We start from the raw sequence: 21,216 nt of genomic DNA on the forward strand, positions 1-21,216 counted from the left end.
AAAATGTTTACATTTGTTGCAATTATTACATTAAATAAAGCTTGAAAAGTAAGATCATTAAAATCTAGACTTTTTTGACAAATCACTTTTTGTTAACAATTAAACTTTGGTTAACAATTTTTTCTTTCAAATGATTTTTAAAAAAGTTTTTTTTTTTAAATCATTTGAAAGAAAAAATAATTTTTGAGCTCAAATTTCAAATAAAATTTTTTTTTTTTCAAACAAATCCTACTTATTTAAGGAACTAAATTAGCAATAACTAATAATAAACTATAATAAAATAATGGTTAATACTTTAAATTTCATTCATACAAGTAAATCATCTTTGAATGTCATGACTTATAAAAAAAGACATCGTCATGACTTAAAAAATAAATTATAAAGCAGTAATATTTTTAGTAGTTTTAGTTTTAAGTTGAAAATAGTAGTAGGTTTAGGATTGTTTTAAAAATAGATTTCAATTTTTTTCAGTTCTTTGTAAAAGAAATTTTTCAGTCTGGTGCATTTATAAACTAAACTATAATTTCTAAGTGCTATTGTCAAACTGAACTTTGCAGTCTTATTACATTTCTAAGGTATAATATACTAGTTGGAGGGAAAGCAAAGTAAAATAATGTTTTTTTTGTCAAACAGTCTTTGTAGTAACATCATTTTCAATAGAATACCCGATAAGTATAGAATTTAAAGTTAACCAATCTCATTCCACTGTTAAAAAACTATCCCATTAAATTTTAAAAATGTGATAAGCAATCAAAGTATTGTAAATAAAAAATTAAAGTTCTGAAAATTTAGTAAACAATATTTACTGATTTAGAGTTAGTATGCAGTTATTTTTTATGTTGTGCTTTTTGAAACATATATTATCAAATGTCTAGATTGGAATTTAACTAATAAATATGTAGATTAGAAATGCTAGCACTTTTGCCAGATTTACAAACAGATATTTTGTATTTCTATATTAGAAATATAGTTGTTTTTAAATCTGGCAAAAATACTACAACACAAAATGAAATTCTGGAGGGACTTAATAGCGAAGGTCTAAATCTTTAACATTTATTGTAGTATATGTAGTAAAACCATTTATGACTTAGCTGAAGTGAAAAAAGGGTTCCATCCAATAGAAGAAGAGTCATACCATTATATTTGTTACTCACTAAATTTTTACAAAATTTAAGAAATAATAATAATAAAATATAACTTAAATTAGAATTCATTTATAGAAATGTCAAGAAAAGAAATAAATTGATTACAATTTTAAATATTTTTAAAAAATGTGATATTTAATTTAGTTATTTAATATTTTAAAAAAACATTCCATTATATTTTTACATATTAGAGTTAATCTTTTGATTGAACTCATTTTGCGATAATTTATTATATTGCGGTAGTTTAAAAAAGGTGAAATTCTTGAAAAAAATAAATCCATTTAACGTTTAATTTTTTCAAATGTTTCATTTGCTTAGTATTATGAGAGAACTCTTTTTTGCATAGGGTGACTAAAATTTAGGGGAAAAAATTATTAGCCTGGCAGGGCGACCACACAACTTGCAAGATAGTGTTTAACAACACTAATTTTTTTAAACAAAATTTTAATGGGATTTGTTAAAGAAAAGCTTTAAAAAGCATTTAGAGTAATTAACTAAGTTGGATATTATAATTTTACTTAATTAAAAAAAAAAAAAAGCCTAATTGCATTAAACTAGACATGCACACATATCAAAATATTTTCCAATTATGTCCAATTACATTTTTTAAAACGTTGCTTTTTGAAGTAAGTTTTCTTTTTAATTTAAAATATGTCACAAATTCACATTGACTTTCAATTCAAATCAGGTATGTAACATTTTTTTTAAATGCTATAATCACATTATGAATAACCTGAATAGACATGTGAATCATTAATAATGCTTACCCTTTAATTTGTTAAAAATGTTAAAACAAATTTTTAATTTAAACTTTGCCAAACAAAAGATTGAACATCATTAATGATGCAGGTGGAAAATTCTAAAAAAAAGGAAGTGTTTTAACTTAACCCTTTCAGAAACTTTTAAACTGTCCTAAACAATTTTTTCCCAAAGAAACTTTTAAATAGTAAAACAACTTTAGGTGAAATGTTATCATTGATTAAAAAGCTTTAAAATATAAAATATTTGTCAGAATTTCACCAATGAAACCTTTTTTTGTTTGTCAGAAAAACAGCCGCTTTTTGTTTTTTAACTATTATTTATTTATCTAACTATTATTTAACTTTTTTTTTTTAAGTCTATTTTTATAAAGCCTTAGTTACATGACCAAATGCCATTTTTAGCGTGGTCACATTAACGAAAAAAAATCATAACCCACATAGCAAGTCATAGGGACTGAAAGGGTTAAATTAAAATCATTTGAACTAGTTTAAACTGATTAAAATCATGCAAAAATAATTAAATACTTTTTCACTTTTTTAATTAAAAAAGTATTTTAAAGTTTTAGTCAAATTTTAGTACTTTGGTTCTTTAATTATTTACTAATGATTATCATAGCAGACAACTCAAGTAAGACATAAACAATATTTCAATTTCCAGAAAGGTGACCAGGAAAAATTTATCAGAAACAACTGATTTTGTAACATTACATATTGAAAATCATTATATATTGTTATATATATATGTAATATAATTCAATATATCATTAAATCCAAATCTCATCTTTTATCAGAAAAAGGAAACGGAGAGTAGTTAAAAGTGAAATCGTTTCTGACTTTGTTGATGTTTTTAATGGTGTGCTTCAGGGAATGGGTATTGGACAATATTGTTTACCTGATCAATTTGCCTAATATAATTAAAATGCTTCATAGATATAGATTAATCATAAAAATAAAAAATGGCAACTTTTTATTAACGGTATAAAACTTATTGATTCTGAGAATGAATGAAACCTTGGAGCTTTTCGTAACAATTTTAAATGGAAATAACATTAGAGCATTTTCTATCAATTTTAAATAAAAGATCAAACAAAAATGGCAATTGGTAAAGCTTAAATACTGTTACAAAAAAAGAAATCGTTTGCAAAATTTAACTGTCAATTTACAAGATTTCTTTATTTAACATTCATCTGTCCATTTCTTGAATTTGCAGTTTCAATTTGGTCTCCTTATATAAAAAGAGACTGTACAATACAGAGCAACTAAACTTATTCATCTACTAACAGTATTAAATATAAAGATTGTTTAGGCTTGATAACTTTAATTGAAAGGAGAAAAAAAAGATACTTGATTCAATTATACAAATTAATGAATGTATCAACTTGATAAATAGCCAAAAATGCTTACCATTTATTAAAAAAAAGTTTAAGTGGTCATTGCTATAAATATCATAAAAAAAATGATTAACACCCTTTAAGGGATCATTTCTTTTTTAAAAGAATTGCTAATATATGGAATTCACTTCAGATTGAAGTCATAATAGTAAAATCTGTTAACTATTTTAAATCAGCTCTTGATTGCTGCCCATATACTTAACATAATCATTTTGTGTATGAGTTATGACAATATGGAACAAGTTTAATACATTTAACTTTTAGTTTCAAAAAGTAAATAGTACAATAAAGGTTGTAACACATGAAATAATTATTATTTTAAGATGGATATCAAGAAATCGATAAAGGAAGCAACATTACATTTTTGGTATAAAAATATGCAATAAAGGTTATTAATAGTTCATTTGCTTTGATGACTATAGGCACCTCAAGTTATTAACAAAAGTTACAAAACCAAAATGGTCATTTTTTAACTTAAAAAAGCTTTGAAGTTGACTTTTAAATATTTTATTTCTATCAATGTTTAAATTTTTTTCTTTAAAATTTCCTTTGAAAATTAAGAATGCTATCAGAATAATGAACCTCTGGTGTCTCTGGTGTGTGCTCTTTAATCCTCACCTGTTATAATAGAGTTGTCAGGATATTGGAATTGAAAAATTTGGTGGATACAGTAGGAATGTCACAAAGTAGAGATGTATAACTGTTTTTGTTTTGATTAACTGGAAGCTATTTTTTGTAAAAGTTTAAGGGTAAAATATTAAAACTGGAATTTTTAAATAGGTTGCTCTAGATTCACCACCCCCAAAAAAAATTTACAAAATTTTCACCTTCTTTATCATCAGAAAATGTATTACACCAGCATTAAATCCACCTGGACTCCAACCCAGCCTTGACCCTGGTTAAAATCAAGTAAATTTGAAATTAAAGGTAGACAATATTTAAGTAAAAATTTATCTTTTGTTAGATGATTTTGCCTGATAGTAACTCTCTTGACCAAAACCATTAACAGCATTTTTATTAATTGAAAAAATGTAATTTTAAAAATAATAAACATAAACATCTAAAAATAAAGTTTTAAAATCAAAAAAAAATTAATGATAATCTTTATGAGTTAAAACAATATTTTATTCATATATTTTTATGCACTTAAAGAAACTTTTTTTCTATGTAACTAAGAGTCTAAAAAATGCACACAATTGTAGAAAATAATTAGATAATGTATTCTTTACACATTAAAAATTTAATTATGGAATTTTTAATTTTTAAAGTTCTCTTTTTATTTGTCATTATATCTTTAGCTCATTTTTATTGATAAGCTGATAGTGATGATGAATTGGTACTATTTGCATTTTTATTGTATGTATAAATATAAATAATTATTTATTATTTTTCATTGAACTTTATTTTGTTTAAATACATTTTTATCATATCTTTACTATTTTTAATGAAAAAACCTGATTATTATTTCAATTTTTTTTGCATTTAAAGAAAAATACAAAAAAATGATACAAGTTATATGGAAATTGCTCTTATGTAACACTAAAGTAGATATATTGATACAGTACACAATATTTCTGAATACTTCATGTATTTAAACTCAATTTAAAAATAGACAATGGAGATGAATAAACTATACAATCACATAGAGAATTCCATATTTAATTACTCTTTCACAGAAGAAAACTATCTGTATACATTAGTTGTGTTTGCTAGATTAAATAAATTTTTGAAAATGATATCTTGTTGAAAAGCGAGAAGTAGCAAATATAAAAAATAATGAAAAAAGTCCACAAGCTTATGACTTTGCAGTTCATTATGAGTTTGAACTTTATTCTATAACATTAAAGAGTCAAGTTTATAGATAATAAGAAATATGACATCTTTTACAGGCAACTCTTGAGTAGTATTTCTGGACTTTTTCTATGCGATATAAATCTTTTGAGAGATGGAGACTCAAGTCATCTGTACATCATTTTAGAATTAGTTGAACATAATCCTTTTGGTCTTATCAAAAGTTAGGAACTATTACTAACAAATAACTAAGCAGGTGAATTTACTTTGCTTGCAACAAAAGAACAGTGATTAAAAAATTTCACATCAGAAGACACAACTGTGACAATATCTTGGATAAATTGACAGATTCAATGGGGATATAAATGTTCAATGAATATGAATGTACAGGTAAACAATTTTTTCGATGTCATAAATAGAAACATTTTTTGACATGGAGTTGACAATTTTTTGAACTCTCTAATGTGTTTTTCCCAAGTATTGACAAGATGGATATTATCTCCATCATTTCTTATTTGATACAACTTGCTGCAGTCAGCAAACAGCTTTATGCCACAATCACGCGCAGTGCAGGAAATAATACTATTTAGATAAACTAAAAATAAAATGGATTCTAAGGCAGCTTCTTGAGGTATTCCACTCTTTTCTAAAAATATTGTTCAAATTATTATTCGAGTTATTAACACGAACTTGTTGAAAATGAATCATTAAAAAGTTCTTTATCCAGTTTAGTGAATCATACTTAATACATGGCATTTTGAACTTTAACTTAGAGTGAAATGCTGGTAATGTCAAAAAGAGTAGAAATCTTTTTGACAACAGCATAGGTTAACTCAATTAAAATTGCCAACATTGGTATACATGTGCAGGCCTTGGGGGGAGTAAATAAGCACAAGAACAGACAAAAATGTTCCTAAAACAAATATGGCAAACCATGCAAGCTTTTCCTCTAAACAGCTTTTTACGAGAGCTTTCGGTTATTGCACGAGCTATTTGTTTATTCATTATAAAAATTGGTTATTAAATACAAAATTTGGTTTTATACGTGATACATGTTTGAAATGTTAATGTTACAAGAATATATAAATAACAAGCGTCATTAATTGTGCCGTAAAAAAAATTCTTTACATGAGCTTTGTTTTTGGGTTTTCACACTAGCTATCCATTTATTTATTAAAAAACATTACTTAGTTGATAAAATAGTTGACAAAAAGCTATAAAAGTTTTTAATGCTTATAAAAAATGTTTTATATTTTCTTATTGTAATAGAATGCAGGCAGAATTATTACATTAACTTAAAATTCCTCAATGAAAGTGAATAATAAATTAAAGTAATAAATATATAAAATATATAATTCATTACATAAAATAAAAACTATTATGCAATAATTTAGAGTGTAATAATTTTATATTTTATCAGTTAAATAATTTTATATTTTATCAATATAATTTAGAGTGTAACACTTTCATAATTATCATGCAGGCCACAGGCAGGTAGCAAGAGCTAAAGCTTTTGCTTTCTGCTGAGTCCTGCATGTGGATGTACACTTTAAAAAGCCATATTGATGCACAGAAATTAACATATTGGTGAGTAAATAATTTGTAATACTTTCTGCAATGATTTATTCCATAATTTTACCAGCAATGTATGTCATAGAAAGAGATCTATAATTTGTGGTTAAAGAAGGGTTTTATTCTTTAAATATCAAACATACTATAGCAGTTTTCCAGATCTTAGGTATAACGTTTTGATTTTGTTTGACATTGACATTTCAAACAGAACAGTAATAATATTTGCAATAATATTTATAGTAGTGTTGTTATCCACTTCAATTAAATTACTGGATTCAGAGTTTTTTAAGTAACAGCAGAGAAGAATCATACAGTGGTCATTGGTACTTGTAAATGGGGCAGTAGTTTCTTTATTGAATACATTTTTACAGTTGTTGGTTAGTATTAGATCTAAAAAGTTGTTACATTGGGTACTGTCCAATACAAACTGGTTTAAAGTATTTGCAGAGCACATTTCTACATAAAGATTATGAGAAGTATCTCTTAAACTAACCAGTTTATTAGTGGTAGATTAAAGTCAACCGCTATGATACACATGGAATCATAGGTAGAGTTAATTTTATAAACTAATTTGCACAAATCTTTAGTTTGTAAAATACAGATAAATGCATGATATCTATAGGTCATTGCAGGAGGCAAACACATTGACACATAATTTCAGTGTTTTCTAGTTTTTTGGGGGGAATTGGAGATGAGTTTGAACAATGTGCATATTTTGCACACTAATAAGTAAACCACAACCTTTACTGTTTAAATCATATTGAAATACTTTGAAATTATTGCCATTAAATAATAACAAACCTGGTGTGTTTTTATTGAACCAAATTTCTGTTATAATTACATTGTCAAGATTGTTGTTTCGAAAAAGATTAGAGAATTTATTGTTAATTGATCTAACATTAAAGTAAGCATATATAGCGGTTATGAATGGATATTGCTTAATTTTGGTTTTAGTAATATTATAAAATTAGTTATATATTGATTGTAGGAATGTGTTAACTACATTTACTGATGTTTTTATCAATTTAACAAGTCCGTTTATTAACTTTAGAAACATCAATTTTAATGATGACATTGCTTCGACGCAATAAAAAAACAGCAAATCAAGACTTCACTTGTTTTTAATTCTTCTTTCAAACAATATTTTCATATGCAATCTTTCTGCTTTTTTTAAGATCTGGACTTATATTCAAATTGTTCTGTTGACATTTTAAAAAATTTAGCTGCATTGAGAATGAAAAAAAATCACGAGCATAATTTAACGCTACTAGGATTGGGCTACTTGTAACAGAGTTTGTTTGTGCTATTGTTGTTCTTAAAATTGAATTTGTTGGTGTATAAGTAAATTTTTATTTGTTTGAAATGATGCATTGATTTAAATTGAATTAAATTTTTTTAAACTAATTTCACTATTTGGGGTTTTACTTTCTAGTTGTGGAAGGCCAAATATCACTAAATTAACATTTTTTAAGATTTAAATTAGTCTATAAGCAGTAAGATAAAAGTAATTAATTTTATAAAAAACCACTTTTGAATAACGATTATGTAAAAAATTTGTTACAAAAGTTTGAATGAAAATTATGTTGGATATAAGCGCTATTTACAAACAAAGTAAATTCAGATAAAATTAAAAGCAATGAAAGCCTAGCCTTAACTAAGCTAACCTTTTTATCAAAATATATAGTAAAAGAAAATAAATATGTTTATAGTTATCAACAAATTTTTTTGATGCATACAAAATTATTAATCAAAACGTTAACCAAAAAAAAACATAAAAGAAATATTTATAATAAAAAACTTTTCATGATTTTCCAAGTTCAAGAATATTTATTTATAACTTTTTCAAGCAAAAAAAATTTACCAAAATTTCTACTTGAAAATAAATTAATATAATTAAAAAAGTTAAATTTTATTCTATATAACCTCTTTTTATAATATTTTATTTTTATTTTGTTTTATTGTAATTATTGATTTTTTTGCTTTAAAAACGCAAATACTTGATGCTTGAACACAAATTGAACACAAATACTTGAACACAAGCTTGAAGCAAACTGATATGATTGGTTTCCTTCAAACTCATAAAAAAATGTAATTTAATTCTGATTAAAAAATATATATTTAAGTTTACATAGATAATAAAATTAACTTTTGTGCTTGAGTTTAACTTAACTGTCACTTATATTTAAAATATTACTAGATATTGTTCAATATTGAATTTTTTTTCATTCAAAAAAATAAAATTATTTTTTTCGGTTTTCTATCCTAAACTTTTTTTTTAAACTAAAAATTAAATTCCTTGGAAACGTGTTCCGAGGGTGCATCAAAAATTAGCACTATATGTACATTAAACTGTTTTTAAAATGCAAGCAAGTAAAAGTGTGACAATGCATTTTTTTAATAAATGATACTTCAAACCTAAAATAATCTTTGTTTTCACAACAAAAACGCTGATAAATTAACTTTTAATAATACATTAAATTAACTAATTACTTTATTTGTTAACTTGTTAACTTTTTTTTAAAAAAAATCATTTTTTAGTTGTTGCTATAAAAAAATTAAGAAATAATAATTAAAAAAAAATATTTTAATTTATACAAATGTTGAGAAAAAAAAGAAATTTGTTTATATCAAACATTAAAAAAAATTTAAAATTAAATTTAATTATTAAATATTTAAAAAAAAAAATTGAAAGAAAATAAACATTCCATAATAGCATTTCTATATTGTTTTTGTCAATCGAGTAAATTTTTTAACTTAACTTGTTTTGCAGTAATTTATTATATATATTGTGGTAGTTTAAAAAACTTTTATAAAAATAATATAAAATTATAATAATATTATAAAATTATAATAATATTATAAATAACATTATAAAATTTATAAAAAAAATATTATAAAAAATTGAAAACATAGAGAGTTTTATGACTTTAAATTCATGTTAAGCTAGTACGTTAAGCATTTTTTATTTAAAATAAGAAATCATTTTTAGATGCTTCAAGACCTTTCTATGACATTTTTAAATGAATGATCTCTAAATAGAACACTGAACCACCAAATCATTCAGCAACCAACTTTATTAATTTTTATAATTAGCATGTCTTTTTTTTTGCTGTCTATTAATGTAATTTTTTCCTTGCTTATCCATGTAATATCATCAGCTTCTGCTTCCAACACAAGATTTAAATTTATTAATGCCATTTTTCTTTTTGAATTTCTTCTAATATTTTTGAAAACTAGTCTTGAAACTCAAACTTTGAGTATACAGTAGTGATGTACCGTTTAATCGGCATCGGCTTAATCGGCCACTTTTTGTACAATCGGAATCGGCATTTTTTTATTAATTTACCGATATGCATTACCGATGGCATTTTAATACTTTTATCCTGCATTATGATAATAATTAAATAATAAATAATCTAAACTTTATGCATCGCTTAGAATTTTTTGAAAAATTGTTTATTTTGACTTTGTTTTAAAATTAAAAAATAAGACAAAAGCAACAAAAAAACAGGTTTTCACTGACTTCTTTTTGAATCTTTTGTATTATTTTTGTAGATTCTGTGGGTTTACTTGAAAAAATGATAAAATAAAGTTGAGGGAAGTTAGGGAACCTAAGTTTTTTACAACAAAACCCCTTTTTTTGTACAAAAACTTACTTAAAACTTAAAAATAAGACAAAAGCAACAAAAAAACAGGTTTTCGCTGATTTTTTTATGTATCTTTTGTAATATTTTTGTAGATTCTGTGGGTTTATTTGAAAAAATGATAAAATAAAGTTGAGGGAAGCAAAGGAACCTAAGTTTTTACGACGAAACCCCTTTTTCTGTATAAAAACTTACTTAAACAACTAACACCACGGATAAGCATTTAACCAGGATGTCCACGCCTCCTTCCTTTCCAATGTACATTATATGGCCAGATATTATATGTCAAAAATTTACCCGATTTAAAATTCTAGGGCTTTATATCTTCAAAACTTTAATAATTAGTTAATTAATCGCTATCGGTATCAGCCTTTTTCCATCAATCGGCATCGGTATCGGCATCGGCCAAAAAAGTGTTATCGGTACATTACTAGTATACAGCTCAATATAATTTTAAAGATATTGACACATTGTCCCAACCTCTTACTTAATTTTTTTCAGTGCTATTTTATATTTAAACACATTCCAAATTTAGTTTGAAATAAGTAGTATTTAATTGATGAAATTTTGTACTAATCTGTTTTTTAGGGTGAAGAATTCAAAAATGATAACTAAAACATCACTAAATCAAACATAAAATATTTTCCAAAATAATTTAACAACTTTAGTGTATTTTCTGATGCCCCTGTATAAAAAAAAGTAAATCTTGAGATGCCTAAAAGATGTGACTTTTTTTTTAAAAAAAGAAAATTTTTTCTTAAGATTTCAATGTATAATAAAAATAAAATATAAATGATTTAAATCGAATATATTTGTACTAAAAGTTTTATATAGAAAAAGATATAATAGTTATCATAGATCATAACTTGCTTTAATTCATTTAATTCATAAAATCCAAAAAAAAAACGGTATAAATAATTAACCATGAAATATTTCAAAAACAATGTAACTAAGCAAAATTATTTTGTAAAACAATCACTAAACACAAAAAAAAACTTGAAATAGCAAAATATATATATGCTTTATATATATATATATATATATATATATATATATATATATATATATATATAATATATATATATATATATATATATACACACAATACATTGTTCAGATTAGCTAAGACAATTTCTCTAATAAATTAACTTATAAAGTATAATGTAAACCAAATAATACTTGAAGTCAAATTTTTTTTAAAGTTACCAATTGTAATTAGAAAATTCAATTGCTAACACAATGTTTCATTTTTAAGGCCATGTTTGATAGATATCAAAAAAGACTTCACTCTTACTAATTAAATGATATAAATTGCTAGTTTCTTGTACAAAACAAAATAAAAAATTTAAACATTGCATCTAACAATTGTTGATTACAAAGTTCTCAAATACGACTCCTTTTTGATGATTTGATGTAAATGATGATGATATTGGTGACTTCGATGATTGTATGATGTAGATAAGGAATATCATAATCAAGTTAATAATTGAGCATGTCAAAAAAATATTTTTCAAGAAATAGAAACTATTTTTAGATGGGTTATATTGACCAATATAAAAACTGCAAACATTTTATATAGCCACTATGAACTGTTTGAAGATTATAAAATATATTTGGGTTTTTTTTGCAACACATTGAAATAAATCAAACTGTAACTGTGAAAAACTTTATTTCGTAGCCATCATAGAATGATAAACGCCAATATACTTCAAGCATCTCCCTTGATTAATTTTCTGGAAAAACCACAGAAATTAGTTTTTACAACATATCTATGAAGTCAAACATGATGATATGAAGGGGGATAGAGAAGTGACTAGAGAATAGAAAACTTTACCAGTCATTCAAAGCTATAACAATTTCATTACTGCAAGTTAAAGAAAACTCTTCTAATTATTTTTATCACAAGGTTTATAACTAATAAACCATAACAAAAAATTTAATGTCAACTTAAACTTGTTTTGTACAGGACATCAGAAATTATAAGAAAACTGTTACATCATTTTAAACTTAAATTTTCATATAGTAGCTTTAATTTAGTGGCATTTTAGTCTTTTTCTTTTTAATTTTTACACTAAAAATAGTTGGATATAAATTTTCATCACTATTGAACAAATAATATTTACATTAAAGCTATTTGTAATGCATAATGCAAGCAATAAGGTGCTCTAGGAAGACCTAACTTTCTTGTTACACTAAGCACTGCAAATAAAAACATTTAACAACAAAAACAAGTAAGTTCTGCTGCTAATTGTTAAGTAATTAATGTGACAAATACTTTGTCAAAACTAGTTGACAGAACATGTATTTTTGTGAAATCACTTATTAGGCTGAGTGAATAAAAAAAAAGCAATTGCTTTTACTCAATGTTTTTGGAGAAATTGTTCAGCTTTACATGAATAAAAATTTTAGCAAAATTGCATAAATTTTTATTAATGTAAAGCTGATTAATTACTGAGTAGAAGCAATTGCTTTTTTATTTACGTGACCTATTAACTATTTACACTTAAGTTGCATCTCATTTACTCAAATTTTAAGGTTTAGTGATTTGTGCTCCGTGATCGAATAAAAAAAAATTTTATTACAGCAGCTTTTAAAAATAACTTTATACATGCAGTATAAAAGTATAAACATCTTTTAAGAACTGTTATCATAGTAAGTTAAGTATTATTAAACATGAAACATTTTTCACGCAATATTTTTCAACATCGCTAATTGCTTATATATAAAATAACATGCAGCCCTAAGAATTAGAAAAAAATAAGGTTGGCAAATTATTGCCAACTTAATCTGTGTGAGGTAAGCATCAGATCGGTAGAAAAAATGTAAAACAAAGGTTCGACCATAAAACATAGAAACGAGGTTAGCGATTTTTTTGCCGTTTAACAGTATAAATGTACATGTATAACAGCTAAAATTGCTTGTACAGAAAATACAATATTTATGCAACTCTCTGCATCTCTACCTATAGCCGCAACTATTTAGGAAAAACTAATTAACTAACTAAAACTAACTAATTAGAAGTTTAGTATTATATTCCTTTATATAAAAATTTTACTTTGAGATTTGAACCATTTTTTTTATATTAAATAACTTGTACTCAAAATGGCAAAATTAATTTACACGAAATTTGACGAACAAGGCTACTGGACAGAGAAACAATTTGAGTGCAGTACTACCAGGGATAATATTAAAACTATTATATGACAAAAATTATTTTCACTTGAATATTATTTGTGTTATTTGAGCAGGATATTTTTATATAATATTTTTTTCCAAATTTTATTATAATTAAAAAACACATTTCACATGTGGGAATAAATACAGTTTGTTATTGTGTAGAAAATATTTTAGCATGTTTTAATTTTTTACAAAATCTTTGTACTGTTTTCTTTACTTTTAAATAAAAAAATGTTTCATCATTTTTTTAAATCTTATGTAAAAAAAAACACACTTGAAAATACACTTTAAAAAAATTAATGTACCTTAATTTCAAGCTGAAAAAAATGCACTTTTTTTTTTATTAGATACAGATTTTAATATTCTCTTTCCAAAAATTATAAGATTACTAGCTCAGAAACTAGAGTCAAAGCTTTGAATTATATAGAGTCAAAGAATTATACAAGATACTCAAAAACAATTCTATCACTTAATGATATTTTGATATTTAAAAACTCACAGAAATATAACTCGAAAGTTAGCCAATTACAATCAATATATAGTCTCTAGTAGAAACAATAATGAATATGACAGATTTAAAATTTTAATAAGAAATCATTAAAATAAAGTAAATTAATATATATTAGACAATTCCGGAGATCATTCAGAGAGTAATTCATTCTTTCTTCATTCATTCTTAAGCACAAAAAGCATAGCACACTTTTATTCCAAAAAACAATTTTACAGACTTGCATTTCAATCATTACTTTGCAAAACAATCATTATACCCAACTTTTATTTTTAAAGGACATTCAACAACATATCCAAAAGAATGAAGATAAGATAAAATCAATTGAAAAAGTACCAGAAAAAAGTATTGTAAAATTTTTTTTATAAAAGAATTTTCAGAAAATCTTTTAAAAACATTTATATAATTCTATTTGATTATTAATTATTTGTGATTTTGTAATTTATTTGTATTTTCTTAATTTATTTGTGTTATATAATTTTGTATAAGGCTGAAAATAATCTTTTTAAATAAACTTATTTTAACATTTAAAAGTAACTTTTTACAATTTTGATAATTTTATTATTTTTATTAAAAATAAAAATATTTTGATATTAAATAATGAATATCTTGGTATTTCAAAGTAAAAAAAATAAATCAAAAATAAGATTTAAAAAGAATTCTTTTAAATAAAAATTAACAATTGCAACAAAAATTAAAAAAAAAGATGACAAATGATGATAATTCTGCTGTTATCACTGAACAAATATATTTAATATTATAAAATATTAAAAAAAATAAAATATAAATTTATTGTTGTTGTAAATTATATTTCAAATTAATTTTTTATAAACCTTTTAAATCTTTACAAAAAGAAATCTCATTAGGCATTTAATAAAATAAAAATTTAGAATTTTAACTAAACACCCCCGTTATTTGAATGTCAAAATTTTACTATTAAAATAAATTGTTTGTTGCATTTATTTGATTGTTGTAATAAATACTTTTGAGAAAAAAAATAAAAATTTTAAAAATTGCCTGTTGTAAGGTATTCTGTTGACTGAAAGCATTTTGCATAAACATTCCTTGCTGTTGATGATACGCCATTTGTGGATCTAAGCTAAAACCTGGAGGAACAGCTGCAGGCTAAAATAAAACAATAACATTTTTTTAATACATAAATAATCATAAATCTAAGAGAACTCCAAAAAATGGCAATAAAATGCTGACCTGAAAAACATTTTGAGCAGTTGGTGGAAATTGAGTTGAGTCACTTGGAGGATTGGGCGGAATTACAGCTGGAGCTGGTTGAAAAGGATTAACAACAGGCCATGCCGGCTGTTGAAAGTTGTAAGGTGGTTGATACATTTATGAAGTACTAGTACATAACTTATTATTAACCTGCAACTAGAATAAACAAATTACCATTAAGCAAATTTTTATTATTTTTTAACTTTTAAATTATTCTATAAGTAGTAAGATAAAAGAAGTGATTAGTTATTATTAAGAATCACTTTGAAAATTATGTAAAAAAAGTTGGTTACAAAAGTTTGAATGACAATTATGTTGGAGTTTATCACAAAGTTATTGGAGTTTATCACAAAGTTATAACGAAACTTAAATTCATTTAAGTTTCATTTAATAACCCATAAAACAATATTTAAAAGTTAAAATGGAAATACCAGTTTGATTATGAAAGGTAAAAAAAAAAAAAAAAAATGCAAACTAAATTTTAGTAGAATTTAACTAAAAGTTGATTGTCCTGATATATATTTATATTAAAGTTTATATAGATACTAAAATTGAAATTTATGCTTGAGTTGAACTTTGTATTATTAAATATTGTATAGTATTTAAATTTTTGTTTTCTTAAAAAAAAAATTAGCTCATTTCTATAGCATTTTTTTTTACTTTAAAAATTAAATTTTTTGTAAACGCGTCTTAAGGCTGGTTAAAAACTTGCACAAAATATACCTTTTAAACGAACAAAACTTTTACTCTTAAGGAAAGGAAAAGCACAATGATATACATTTTTCAATAAATGGTACATGTAAACCTAAAGAAATCTTCGTTTTCACAACAACATCGCTTGTAAAATAATTAAATAGTTTTTCTTTTCGCAATAAGTTATACTTTTTTTTTTTACTCACTTATTTTTTAAAAATAAAAAATAACTTTTAGTAGCAATGGTGAAATTAAAAACTTAAGATGAAATAATTTTGAAAAAAATTAATATCTTAAATAATATATTAATATTTTATACTATATTATATTAATATATATATTTTATTATATAACATACTATATTATATTATATAATATATTAATTAATTTATACTAAAAAAAAATTGTTTTTATAAATATTTAGTATTAAAAAAATTTTAAGAAAATAAACATTTTATTAAATAACATTTCTGTATTGTTTTTGTTGATTGAGATTGAGTTTTTTAATTGATCTCATTTTGTGGAAATTTATTACACTGTGGTATAGTTTTATGATGTCAAATTAACATTTAGCTAATGCAGTGGTGGCCAAACCAATGCCCGCAGAGACTTTTTAAATGCGCGTTAAACAATTTGGATATTTAGGAGACAACCATAATGGTAATGTGATACTTCCATCTACCTCAAAAATCAATCCAGATATCAAAACACTAGTTTCAGACAGTCAAGTTCACCACTCTTAATATTTATATTGCTTTGATACAAATAATTATAACAGTTATTAGTCACCTATATTTTTGTAGAAATAAATATTTTTTATATATTTTATATGTTTTATTGTAAGACCTTTGTATCAAATTTTTAAATTTAAAAAAATCGATACAAAGGTCTTACAATAAAACATAGAAACAAGGTCGGCAATTTTTTGCCAACCTTAAATCTTTTTAGATCAGCAGGTAGGCCGGCATTGCCGAATGCCAACCCTAATTCTGAGGGGTGTATATATATATATATATATATATATATATATATATATATATATATATATATATATATATATATATTGACACTCTTTAAGCTATTAAAAATGAACCAAAAATGGAAATGACTTGAAATTTGCCAGAAATGTGAAATACTATCATATAATTTAGTATGTAAAAGTTACAGCATTAAAGTCTTTTTTCAAAAATTACCTCTATCAAAACTACATTTTGCTACATAGAGGTAATTTTACATAGAGGTAAAATATAGGGAACAGCATGGTAAAAATCAATTATTTGGCGTATGTATATTAGCACACATGGCAAATATTTGGTGTGTGTATATTAGCACATATTGATATTATTTTATGCTGAGTTTCATAGTTTTTAACTTAAAGTTTTACGAGCATTTTTACGCTTTTCTTGTCGTGAAACCCAATACTTAAAAATAACAAATAAAACAACACAATCAATGATAAAAGAATAAAAATTATAAATCATTATTAAAAACCATGTAAATTATGTTTAAAAAAAACGCACTTCAACACTATCAAAATTCTCAATTATGGATAAATGATATAATTTTTAACGCTACACAACAAGACTTTAAATAAGCATCAAAAAATGTTTATACGACCATTACAACTTTAAAACCATGCTATGGTATGATAAAATGATTTTTTTAAATAACTTTTTTGCTTAAAAGTATTTTTAAATTATTTTAAAAAAAAGTTATGGAGTTTAATATGTTTTCATTAATCTTTTGTTTTTGTTTTTTTTTCCTCTTTCTCACAAAATTCCCATATATATTATATATATACACATGGTGGCCACATCAAATTTTTATAAGAAAAAGAGGATATTAGAGGAGTTTAGAGAAGATTTTGCATTTAATTTGGAGGATTTTTTCGCAAAACTACGAAATGTTGAATAAAAATAGAGGATTAAATAAGTTTAATGCCCATGTTTCTACATAACTGGGGTTTGGACAGAGGTCAACAATGTCATTTTTTTGTTGGATGAAATAGATTTCTAAAATTGATTTTTTCCAGACGTTAACCAGTTTTGCAGATCGTGAACTTTGAACATTATACTACCATCAAGAAATGAAGATATAAAAAAGAGGAGTTAAAGAGGAGATTTGATCATATTTTTAATTTTTTAGAGGATAATAAAGGATTTTAGAGGAGGTTTCTGAAAAAAAGAGGACTTTAGAGGATTTTGGAGGAGCTATGGCCACCCTGATATATAACACACACACACTTAAGTTTATAAATATCTTTGTGTACAATAAAAAAATTTCAGAAAAAACCAAACATTAAACTGAAAAAGTCTGAGGGAGTAAAGAAACAAATTCGAACAAAAATGAAACAGAATCACAGCAAAGTGAAACAAAAACAAATAGAACTGAGTACAAGAAACTTGAAGAAAACAAAAAAGTCCAGCATTACTATCAAAAAATATATATATACCTAACATTGGACATGTGGTAAATGTTGCATCCCCTAGAGTTATAGTTATAGTGTAAATTTCTGTTCATACTGACTTTTATTTGAAGATATATTATTAACATACTTTAAAATTATTAGTATCAGTTTTAAATATTAAAATTGTTACAAACATTTTGCAAAAACAAAAGTTGGTGAGATATGTTCAAGAAATAAGTTCACAAAACATTTACTCTTTATTCTTCTGCTTTTTCTGTTATATATTTTTTTCTCCTTTAAATAATTGCTTCTCTTGTAGCTTTTAATATATTAAATGTTATACTAAAGTATGTATGTATGTATAACATATATGTATATATATATATATATATATTATATATATATATATATATATATATATATATATATATATATATATATAGAGAGAGTGAGAGAGAGAGAGAGAGAGAGAGTGAGAGAGAGAGAGAGAGAGAGAGAGAGAGAAGAGAGAGAGAGAGAAGAGAGAGAGAGAGAAGAGAGAGAGAGAAGAGAGAGAGAGAAGAGAGAGAGAGAAGAGAGAGAGAGAGAAGAGAGAGAGAGAGAGAGAGAGAGAGAGAGAGAGAGAGAGAGAGAGAAGATATAATATTAATATAATAATTTAAACTAATAACCATTACGATAGTAGAAAAACTATTAAACTGTAGAAAAATTATTAGATTGTTACTATCTAAATTGTTTAAAAATCTACAATACCAATACAAATAATAAACGCTGCAAATAAAAAAGCTTTCTATATATTAAGAAGTTAACTCTAAATCCTTTAATATAACAATAAAAACTAAAACAAATTATGATGTTGTTAGAATATTAACTTTCGAGACCTTCGCTGCACATTGCAGTGTGATTTAAAATCCGGAATGTTTCAAGATTGCGAGACAAGTCGAATAAAATCGAAGCTAAAAAGTAAAGCTAAAAGTATTTTGATTCGCTGTTTTATTATGCGCATTGTTTCTGACAATCATGTATTTTAGATATATGCTAACTTATTAATTTTGTACTTTCATTATTGATTCTAGTATGTTAATAAACCTGTCTACAATTAAAGTAATTTCAGAACATTTATTTTAATAATAGTTTTAAAGGCCCTTTAAATTTTTCTTCAACTCCCCTTTTCTTTGACACGAAAATTACACTGAAAAATAAAAACCTTATTCCTAAACACAATTTTAGTTTAATGACATAGAAACCAGTGAAGATTTACATTCTGTCACATGGATTGACTAATATAAGGCTTAAGGGTTAAACAATGATCCTCTAGATTAACTACTCTAATTTCTGAACGTAAATTCTCCAGATCGACAGCAACAACTTCTGAATGCATTTGCCGCTATGCTGTAACAACAGCAGATCGAGAACGGGAATTTAGTGCAATGAATGATATAGTGACATCAGTGAGTTTATGTCTACCAGTTAAAACAATGAGCTCATTATTTTTTTAAATTAGTAGGCCCACCACATCATTTGTTTTATCCTAAGCGTTACGCCCGGCAGTGGATTGAGAAACATGCGTCAGCTGATGATTTAAAAGCAAATTAAAAGCTGAGAGGTCTAAGTCTAAATGTAAATCAGATTAGATAGTGATTTAGAACATACAGGCATAATGGTAGGTCTCTAAGAAGATCTCTTAATTACTGCAATATTGACTGTATAGTATAACTTTCTACTTAAATACTGTAGTATTAACTGTATTGCTAACATTTTATTGGGAGCCGATTTTTATCAAAAAAATTGCGTGCGATTTTTTACTAGTGCAATTTTTTATCGCTCTTATCGAAAGAAGCCGCCAATGCTTATATCAATGGTGTTCTTGTTTATAATATGTAGAATCTTAGATAGTTTAGTATAATGCGCCTGTTGTTGAAATAAATAGCTTTTCTGCATTATTATTTTGACATTGTTAGAATATGTACTTGAAGATAAAAAGTGCCATCAAATCATACTCAGAATCTTATTAATATCAGTGCAAATGTCAAAAAATCTTTTAGGTCCGCGGCAAATGGAGATGCAACCAGTGTCTCAAATTATCGCCCAATTTCAATTTTGCCTGTTGTTTTTTTTTAATTTTAGAAAGAATATTATATAATGTAATTTTCAACCATTTATCTTTAAATAATATACTGTATCAAAATCAATACGGATTTAAAAAATAATTCAACCGAACACGCTATACTACAAATTACACGCAATATTTCTGAATCTTTGGAAAAATCGCAATATACGTTAGGCGTTTTCATTGATCTATCAAAAGTCTTTGATACGATTAACCACAAAATTCTTTTTAAAAAAATTGAGTTTTATGGAATTAAAGGAAATATTTTAATGATACTTAAAAGTTTTTTAAACAATCGTAAACAGTTTGCTTATAGTAATACAAATAACTATTCCAATGTACAATTTACTAGATATAACATGTGGGGTCCATAACGACATTATTCCAAAATATGAACCTTGAATTAACAAAAATTTCCAACTGGTTTAAAAAAAAAAAGTTGTCACTCAATGTTGAGAAAACAAATTGGACACTTTTTCATCGAACTTCAAAATAAAAGTTATTGCCTCCTGTCATGCCTTTACTTTTTATTGACAAAGTTCAAATTAAAAGAGAAATAACTACTGACTTTTTAGGTATCTATATTGATGAAAACCTTAGTTGGAAGTATCACGTTGATTTATTTTTCAAAAAAATTGCTCGAAATATAAGAGTTATGTATAAAGCTAGAAATTTTTTAAATAAGCACAGTTTAACACAATTATATTTCTCTTTAATCCACTTCCATGTAAATTATGCAAACATTGCCTGGGGTAATACCAACAAATCTAAACTGCAACCTCTTTAT

The 21,216-nt window shown here is 24.7% G+C and overlaps 1 protein-coding gene across 1 annotated transcript in view; it reads right to left on the reverse strand.

Moving 5' to 3' along the window:
- The window catches only part of LOC100209139 (YLP motif-containing protein 1), a 53,626-nt gene extending 38,153 nt beyond the window's left edge, over positions 1-15,473 (reverse strand). Inside the window, exons 1-2 of the mRNA XM_065800394.1 lie at positions 15,199-15,473; positions 15,007-15,114 (exon numbers count right to left, since the gene is read on the reverse strand). Of these exons, the coding sequence (XP_065656466.1) occupies positions 15,007-15,114; positions 15,199-15,336 (246 nt within the window). The 5' untranslated portion in view covers positions 15,337-15,473. The remainder of the gene's footprint in view (positions 1-15,006; positions 15,115-15,198) is intronic.
- Positions 15,474-21,216: the final 5,743 nt, after the last annotated feature.

Source organism: Hydra vulgaris, chromosome 06 (assembly GCF_038396675.1).
Source record: "Hydra vulgaris chromosome 06, alternate assembly HydraT2T_AEP".
In the NCBI taxonomy this organism is placed as follows: Eukaryota; Metazoa; Cnidaria; class Hydrozoa; order Anthoathecata; family Hydridae; genus Hydra; species Hydra vulgaris.